This window comes from Chiloscyllium punctatum, unplaced genomic scaffold, assembly GCF_047496795.1.
Source record: "Chiloscyllium punctatum isolate Juve2018m unplaced genomic scaffold, sChiPun1.3 scaffold_486, whole genome shotgun sequence".
NCBI lineage: Eukaryota > Metazoa > Chordata > Chondrichthyes > Orectolobiformes > Hemiscylliidae > Chiloscyllium > Chiloscyllium punctatum.
In genome coordinates this window covers 14,765-23,783 of record NW_027310220.1, presented here as the reverse complement: position 1 = coordinate 23,783, position 9,019 = coordinate 14,765, and the positions used below count along the sequence as shown (strand labels likewise).

Genomic DNA, 9,019 nt, shown 5'->3' with positions numbered 1-9,019 from the left:
TGGAATTAGCTGCCAGATGAAGTGGTGGAGACTGGCACAATTACAGCACTTAAAAGGCATCTAGATGGGTATAGGAATAGGAAGGGTTTAGAGGGATATGGGCCAAGTGCTGGCAAATGGGAACTAGATTGATTTAGGATATCTGGTCGTCATGGGCGAGTTGGTCCAAAGTGTCTGTTTCCATGCTGTATATCTCTATGACTCAAATCATTTATAGAATACAGGTATCATTGAGTAGGCCAACATTTATTGTCCATCCCTGTGTACAGCTTGGAGTCAACCACATCGCTGAGGGTCTGGAGTCACATGCAGGTACGGCCAGCAGATTCCTTCTGTAAGGCAGGGCATTTATTGAACCAGATGGACTTTTGACAACGGTTTGTCACATAGTCATCATTAGACTCTTAATTGCAGATATTTCTCAAATTTAAGTTCTACCATCTGCTGTGGCAGGATTCGAGCTTTGGTCCCTTGAATATTGGCTAGGCTCCTGGTTCAAGAATCTAGTGAAGCTTTTACCTCCCTTTGGGTATTTGCAGATTGAAGTTGGCAGGTACAATTTTGAGGCTATCACAGAGCTACAAGCTAAACATCCACGCACGGTGGCTCAGTGGTTAGGACTGCAGCCTCAGAGTACCAGGGATCTGGGTTTGATTCCAGCCTTGGGTGACTGCCTGGATTCCCTTTGGCTGCTCCAGTTTCCTCCTGCAGTCCAAAGATATGCAGGTTGCTTGGATTGACCATACTCAAAATGTCTTGGGATGTGCAGGCTAGGTGGATTAGGCCATGGGAAATGCAGGATTATAGGGTAAGGGGTTTGGGTCTGGATGGGAAGCTCTTAAGTGGGTTAGCATACACTTAATAGGCTGAATGGCCTGCTTCCACACTGCAGGGATTCTACACCTGTTCTGCCATTTCAAAAGATCACGATTGATCTGAATGTGACTTAATTTAACACAATACCATGGCCTGGATTGGAACATGATATTCTTATCAGTCAAGTGAGTATACTCAGTCGATTAAGGAAATTGTGTGGCAGAGGCAGTTCTTTTTCCAATAGAAACCACAAATATGAATATGCTTTGTCTCTGCAAATGAAAATATCCATATACACCATCTATTTTAAAATACATAAATGTTTATTATAATTTTGCATAACCCAAAAGTACAGAATCATTTGCAAAGGAAATAAACAGCAAATATAGCTGAACCAGAAAACCAGCTGTTTACCTGAAAGCAAGGGACATGATTCCTGATACATTTCTACTGCAGTTATTGTACCATTCCACATCTCAAAAACACCTGGTTACATTTCTTAATATAAGCTATTGCTGTGCAAAGACAAAACAGCTTTTTTATTCCATTATGGAAAATACAACTTGCTCAAATTTGAATAGAAGAACCACTTGCTAAATTAGAGCATGATGTTTTGATTTTCTTGGACACCTGGGCAGTATGGTGGTTGACCAGATAAACTTGAGTCTCTTTCCTTGAAGAGTGTATAATGACACAAGGTTCAGCAATAACTGAAGAAGCCCTTCTTTTCAACCTGTGATCCTTTAGCAAGGCTTTTCTTTTTTGTTAAATTGGTATGTTAGCTTTGCTGGCTGTCCAGAATTGCTCTGAAAAGTTGATAGTTGACAGTAAACCGCACTGCAGTGATTTTGTTATAACAGAGATGGCGATCAAAAAACAATCACATTAGTCTGGGACTGGATTACAGACTTATGACAATGTAATTTGATTTGGATGCCTCAAAGGCAGCCAGAGTTATTAATAAAATTAACAACCAGCAAGCTCTTAAACCAATGACTATCTTCATTATCGCATCGCGTTAAAAACATTTCAAGCCGAACGGGTTTCACTTCAGTATATCCCAAAATTAGTATTTTAATATATTTTAAAATTATTAAATATTGATTTATTAATGAAACATAATTAATTGTTATTTACATGATTGTCATTTAGGATGTGCTGAAAATTAGCACTCCCCTAGTCAATCCTGGTGTCACTCTCTCATTATTAAAAAAATAGGCTAGTTCAACAGAGTCCAATTGAAGGAATTTTCCACAAAGTCAAAGAGTAATTAGTATGTTTTGTGACCCTTATTATGGATTAACATATCTATTCTGCTGAGTGGCAGTTGAATACATTCAGCAACATGAACCGAAAAACTAACGCTCACTACCTATATTTCCCTCAAATAAATTGTACAAAATCTGCAGCTTCTGCATACTATTTCAAATATTGTTTAGGTAAAAACGAAACAAAACATTTCTTCCTCAGCAATACTTTGGTTGAGCAACCTAAGGTTCTGTTATGTAACTTTGGAAGGTGGGAAGATTTTGAGACCGCAGAACCATGTTCTTGGTGAAGGTGGTGCACCTTGACAGTATTTCTTGGCGATGTGGCCTTGGAGGTATTCTGGGAGTCATGTCTGTAGCAGGGACTTCCACATTCGCTGAAGCATCAGGGCTGTCACTCAAATCCATGTTTTCCACTCCCGAATCGTTCTTGGACATGGTCTCAGCAGACACAGTTAGGTTCTCAAATAGTCTTGCTACATTATCGGAGCCTTTAAGGACGTGGTAACTATCTGGCAAACTGTCATTCTCAGTCGACTCTGACTTGTCTGAACTATCATCACACAAGCTTTCTGACCTGCTATCTGACTCGTCTGAGTTGGGGAGGCTCAATTCACCTTCCGATAGGTTTTCATCTGGCAAGTAGGTGGAAGACTTTGATTTTTGCCTTTGCAGTTTAAGAGTGACACCGGTGGTTTTTGTGGGGGAACTGTCTTGGCTTCTCCGCAACTTCTGCTTTTCAACACTTGAGAGCACAGATGAATTGTCAACAGTGATAGTGAGATCTGGAGTGGAAGCACATCTGACCGGCTTGGTTAGAATCTGTAATTTCGAATGAGGGTTTTTGTATGGCTGCAGATAGACCGATGGGACATACCCAGACTGACCATCATACCTATTAAACAACAAAATGACAAATTAGTCTCCACATTGCTTTGCTGGTTCCAGAATGCACACAACAATTCATATCGTTCCTTGCAATTCTACTTATGCTGAATGCAATATATTTAGATTTAATTCTCTGGTAATTAACAAATGTTTTAAAGCCCTTTCTCTCATCCCTTGTTTTGCTAATTTTTGATAAAAGAAAGTTGCTCTTGAAACAGAAAGTAAATGGCATTTAACACTTGGCGGCACGGTGGCTCAGTGGTTAGCACTGCTGCCTCACAGCACCAGGGTCCCAGGTTTGGTTCCAGCCTCGGGCAACTGCCTGCGTGGAGTTTACACATTCTCCCTGTGTCTGCGGGTGCTCCGGTTTCCTCCCACAATCCAAAGATGTGCAGGTTAGGTGAACTGGCTGTGTTAAATTGCCCATTGTGTTAGGTGCATTAGTCAGAGGGAATTGGGTCTGCGTGGATTACTCTTCGGAGGGTCGGTGTGGACTTGTTGGGCCAGAGGGCTTGTTTCCGCACTGTAGGGAATCGAATCTTAACCATTGAGATGTTCAAATCGTGTTTCAGATTTAAGACAGAGTTTTTGTGATATTGAGAATCTGACTGATTTTGATGTAAGATCCTAAATTGTAGCTGCCATACGCCATTAGCTATTTGGACCTACTGATTAAGGAACAATTGTTCAACAATACAGAAGGACATACCTAATAAACCACCATCCATCACTGGACTTTTTCAAGACATCAACTATAACACCCACGTGCATGGATAGTTCATCTTCGTTTTTCTTTTCATAGCTTTTAACAGCATAATATTGGCTCTCTAAATTTATAAAAGGAAAAACAAAACGAAAATAAATATTTCACATTAATATTGCTAAATATTGATTAAAACGCCACTACACAAAAAAAGGACTCCAACCATTCTGGAAAATGGGGAGCTTGGTTCAATTTTTCTTATTCTGTTTTACCAAATTATATGTTACATTATACATTTACAAAACATTGGTTCAACCTCAACTGAAGTATTGTGTCTAGTTCCAGGTACCTACCTTAGAAAGTATTTGAAGGCTGTTGAGGAAGCATGGAAAACAATTTGCACAAAAACGTTTCCAGGGATGGGGATAGATTGTAAATCAAGTCCTTTTAATTTGACTTATTATTGTCACACCCACCTAAGTAGTTTAGTTTTGCGTGCAGTACAGTCAGGTCACAACTTACAAAGATTGTAGGCTGATTGAACAGAGTAAGGAATACTCTGGTTAAGGCTGCAAGGAAGGTCCCTGCAAGTAAGGAAGGCTGTCCTCCTCAGGGATGAGAAGGCTGGAGGGAGATTTATGCTAAATCTAAAGAGGTCTGAACATAATAACTGTTCTGAAAGGTTAAGAAGTGAATGGTAAAACATCAAACACTACACAAAGAAAACATTTATTTTTTATAACCACATGCAACTTGGATCTGGAATGCATTCCCTAACAATGCGATTGAGCTTTATTCAAATATAACTTCTAAAAGGAAATTGGATTTGAAATATTTGCAAGACTGAGCTGCCAGAGGAAGTGGTAGAGGCTGGTACAATTGCAACATTTAAAAAGCATTTGGATGGGTATATGAATAGGAAAGGTTTGGAGGGATATGGGCTGGGTGCTGGCAGGTGGGACTAAATTGGGTTGGGATGTTTGGTTGGTATGGGCGATTGGACCGAAGGGTCTGTTTCCATACTGTACTTCTCTATGACTCTATGACTAGCTGAACTGTTATTTGCAGACAGCCAGTATGGGTATAATGGGCTGAAGGACCTCTTTCTGACTGTAAACAATCTTGCAGGGTTGGAAGCGCTGGAATTTTTATTTGAGTATGATAAGCGTGGCCATATTTTCCTGAGAAAATTAATGTGGTTGGATTTAACCTTTTTAATAAAGTAAACAGAAACTGAATTGGTTTCTGGAAAAAAGTCACCCAATTTTGGTGTTATATGTTAATTGGCCCCCGGACAATTTCACGATTTAAAAACGTAGAGCTGTTTAAGGTCGAGCATATTATGGGTTAACAAAGTGTCGAATGGCAAGCCAACAAAGACATTTATATGCAACAAATTTGTTTTTGTAGAAGCTACTTAAGAAGTCATCATGCGCAAAAGAATGCAGAGCATAAATTATCAATGGATTGAGAAATTGAAAATAATTGGAGCTTGTGCAATCGTTTGCTAATGATATTTAATTGTGCCGCATCAGAACAATGGAGCAATTCTTTTTCGCTCTTAGAATGTTTAAGATGCAATATTAATGGCTCACTGCAGCTTTAACATTAAATCCTAAGAATGGTGCCAATGGTGTCTAATAATTAACTTACTGCCTGATGTTTCAATGAATGAGTCCCCAGATCTGACAGAAGAAAGGCATTTTTTGAGATAGGGAGCTGGAAACCAGGCTAACTGCTTTTCTTCATTCTCCACAAGCCACCAACCTGGAAGAGACAGACAGCAAAACCATTAGGGTAAGGATGTCCCCACATTAAACAATTTTGCCCACCATAAGCCTATTATTGGCTATTCAATTTTGCAATATCCTGTTGGTGTACATTCAGGAATTATGAATGGTCTACGAAACCATCTCAACAATACTGCTTCATGAAGCTGAACTGTTACGTAGAAACAGCAAGGTAAAAACAATGACTGCAGATGCTGGAAACCAGATTCTGGATTAGTGGTGCTGGAAGAGCACAGCAGTTCAGGATGCTGCCTGAACTGCTGTGCTCTTCTAGCACCACTCATCCAGAACGTAGAAACAACAAGACCACCCTCAATCCCCCAAACTTAGGGCGAATGCTGCAAATGGAGCTCTATCTTTGATTAAACATATGACATGCTTTGTCTTAATTAGCTCTCTCTGTCTGCAAATAAAACATACAGAATCACTTTGCTGTATCGGTATCTTTCAATAGATTTTTGATGAAGTTGTGCAAAAAAAGAGACAAAAATAAAGCCCTCATTTTTCAGTTCAACCTTCTCTCTGGCACCCTCATCCCAAACATCGCACCTCAGAATTCAAAAATGAAATAAACAGATTCACTATCAAATCACAATCATCCCAAAATGTTACCTGATGTGTTCTTGGCTATAACATCGACGGTTTCGTCCTCCAGCACCTTAAACGGCCTGTTCTTGGTATCTTTGGTTTCATAAGGTGCGATGCACCTGTAATTCTCTGAAGCCATAGGCTGGGTGATAGACTGGGCGCCGGTTTTGGCAGAACGCCGTAAAGTCTCTCTCCTCTTCTCTACCGCCGAAGGCATGACAATAACACTAGAGCAAGAGAGACCGTTGCAGCGTTAGTTTGGCAAGACCGATCCGTCCGTAGGAAGTTTGAGAGCTGATGCGAGTGTGGGTGGTCTAACCGTGTTAACATTTCACTTGCAGCACCATCGTGTGCTCACCTGTCTGACGGAAAGGACGGTGCCAGGTCACTGTTAGTGGCCAGGAAGAATTGGACAATATCTCGGTCCTCAGTGATCTTAGTGGAAGATGTCAATAAACGATCACAATATTCCTGCAGCATTCCGATCCTGAGCACTGATCTACTGACTCGAGCTTGCCTTTTCTCCCTTCTGGAGATATCTGCAAGGGAATCAGCATAAAAAAGTTCTGAATTTTAAAGCTTTTGGTTTAATAGTCAAACAGTGACTATTTTTTAAAAGATACTTCAGACCAGTCTGAAATGTTTCAAGATAATGTTTTAAATTCCTTTACTAATCGTCATCAATTACAACAATTTAAAAGGCATCTAGATGGGTATATGAATAAGAAGGATTTAGAGGGATATGAGGAAAAGCTGGAACTTGGTCAGCTTGAACAAGTTGGTATAAAGGATCTGTTTCTGTGTCATACAACTCTATGACTTTATATAGAGTAAGAGGTGCCTGAGTTTATCTTGCTGTGTGGAAGGGGTCCTCTGATGGTTGCTGTGTAACGTACTAACTTTTTAGGTTTTACAAATAAAATGGGCTCAATGGTTAGCATTGCTGCCACACAGATTAGGGATAGGGGCTCAATAAGAAGGATTTAGAGGGATATGAGGAAAAGCTGGAACTTGGTCAGCTTGAACAAGTTGGTATAAAGGATCTGTTTCTGTGTCATACAACTCTATGACTTTATATAGAGTAAGAGGTGCCTGAGTTTATCTTGCTGTGTTTTTAACTTTTTAGGTTTTACAAATAAAATGGGCTCAATGGTTAGCATTGCTGCCACACAGATTAGGGATAGGGGCTCAATTCCAACCTTGGGGCAATTGTCTGTGTGGCGTTTGCACATTCTCCCTGTGCCTGCGCAGGTTTCCTCCTACAGTCCAAAGATGTGCAGATTAGGGTGAATGGGCCATGCTAAATTGCCCATGCTGTTCAGAGATGTGTAGGCTAGGTGCATTTGTCAGGGGAAGTGTAGACTAATGCAGTAGGAGAATGGGTCTGGGTGGATTACTCTTCAGAGGGTCGGGGTGGACTTGTTGGGCCAAATGGCCTGTTTCCACACTCTAGGGATTCTATGAAAAAGAAATTGCTTTCGCCTTACCTTGGAATTTGGGGAGAATGCGGTCTGACTTTTTAATACGGCCAGCTTCTAAAGGGTACTTCTTCACAATGGTTTTCTGTTATTCAAAAGAGAGGGGAGATTTAAAATAAAACCCACTTCACACGATGCAAAGCATGTTGTTTAACAGGTTTGAAGCTCCACTTACATGCAGTTTCTTAAACTCTGTGAATGTCCTGTACACAATAACATCATTCTGATCAGACCACAGGACTGATGCAAGATAAGTCTGCCATTCAACAACAAAAGAAATAAATGAGTTATTAGTAGAAAACATAGAAATAATGCAGAGCAGAATGTCCAAAATGTTAGAGAAAACAATGTACAACATTTATTACGGTATCTGCCTTTTATAAGAACAGATTATAAAGTGGCTCACCTTTAGCTTCTTGTGTTGCATTAATCCAATAATGCGGACCTGCAGCGGGAACCTCTTGCTCATTGTGCTGATTGATTCTTGCTCGGAGCTCTCCAGGTTACAAATGTGCTGACTGTGTGGTCTCTAGCTTTCAGCAGGCACAGAGCTCTGTTTTATAGGCAGTGCCCTGCCTCTCACAACACACTTTGCTCATCTCTAAGTGTAGCCGCCCAGAAATTCCACGACGTGCAAAGTCATTTCGGAGTTTTTTTCCGTGATGCACATGACTCTGCCTGGAATGCAAATGTGCTCGGTTTCAAGGCGGGGACACATGCTGCGCAAAGAGTTGATATGAAACAATTCTGGACAGTACCAGACAAATCAAATGAGAAATTTGTGGCAGAGAATTTCACAGGCTTCCCACTCTCTGGGTGAAGACATTTCTCCTCATGTCAGTCCCAATCCCATCTCCTTTAGTCTGTGACTACTCCCTGGTTCTGGACTCCCCCAAGGGAAAGATTTAAATGGGACCTAAGGGGCAACTTTTTCACGCAGAGGGTGGTGCATGTACAGACAAGCTGCCAGAGGCGGTGTTGGAAGCTGGTACAATTACATTTAAGAAGCTTCTGGATGGGTATATGAATAGGAAGGGTTTAGAGGCCAAGTGCTGGCAAATGGAACTAAATTAATTTAGGATATCTGGTCAGCATGGATGAGTTGGGCCAAAGGGTCTGTTTCCATGCTGTGTGACTCTATGACTTTTTGTGGGTTATTTTCACCCAGAGGATTTGTCAGAGTCTGGAACTTACTTGCCTAACAGAAACTCTTGTGTACCGCCAAATCCTGGAAAGCAGGTTTAAGAGAGGTTGGCTTGCTTTCTTTTCGGGCAGGCATAGAAATGAGCTAAGTGGGATCCCTCTGCGCCATCAGTGTTCCACGTTTATTTGGTATGGTTTGCCAGTACAACAGGGTTACATGGAATATTTCTGTGAGAAACCTGGGGCGAAGGAGGGAGGAAGTGGAGAGTCTGCAATAACTACCATTGACTCTTCCAAAGCTTTCATTTGTCAGTTTTTCAAATATCGGAGGTGTGGATTTGGCGG

General features: G+C 40.9%; 1 protein-coding gene across 1 annotated transcript; it reads right to left on the bottom strand.

The window, feature by feature from the left end:
* Window positions 1-1,118: 1,118 nt before the first annotated feature.
* Window positions 1,119-8,063, bottom strand: LOC140472981 (NADPH oxidase organizer 1-like). Its single transcript, XM_072567549.1, has 8 exons — window positions 7,938-8,063; window positions 7,707-7,787; window positions 7,541-7,616; window positions 6,412-6,592; window positions 6,078-6,280; window positions 5,329-5,442; window positions 3,682-3,799; window positions 1,119-2,979 (listed from the first exon to the last, which is right to left on the bottom strand). Exons 1-8 carry the CDS (start codon window positions 7,998-8,000, stop codon window positions 2,307-2,309), a joined length of 1,509 nt encoding a protein of 502 aa, XP_072423650.1. The 5' UTR covers window positions 8,001-8,063; the 3' UTR covers window positions 1,119-2,306.
* Window positions 8,064-9,019: the final 956 nt, after the last annotated feature.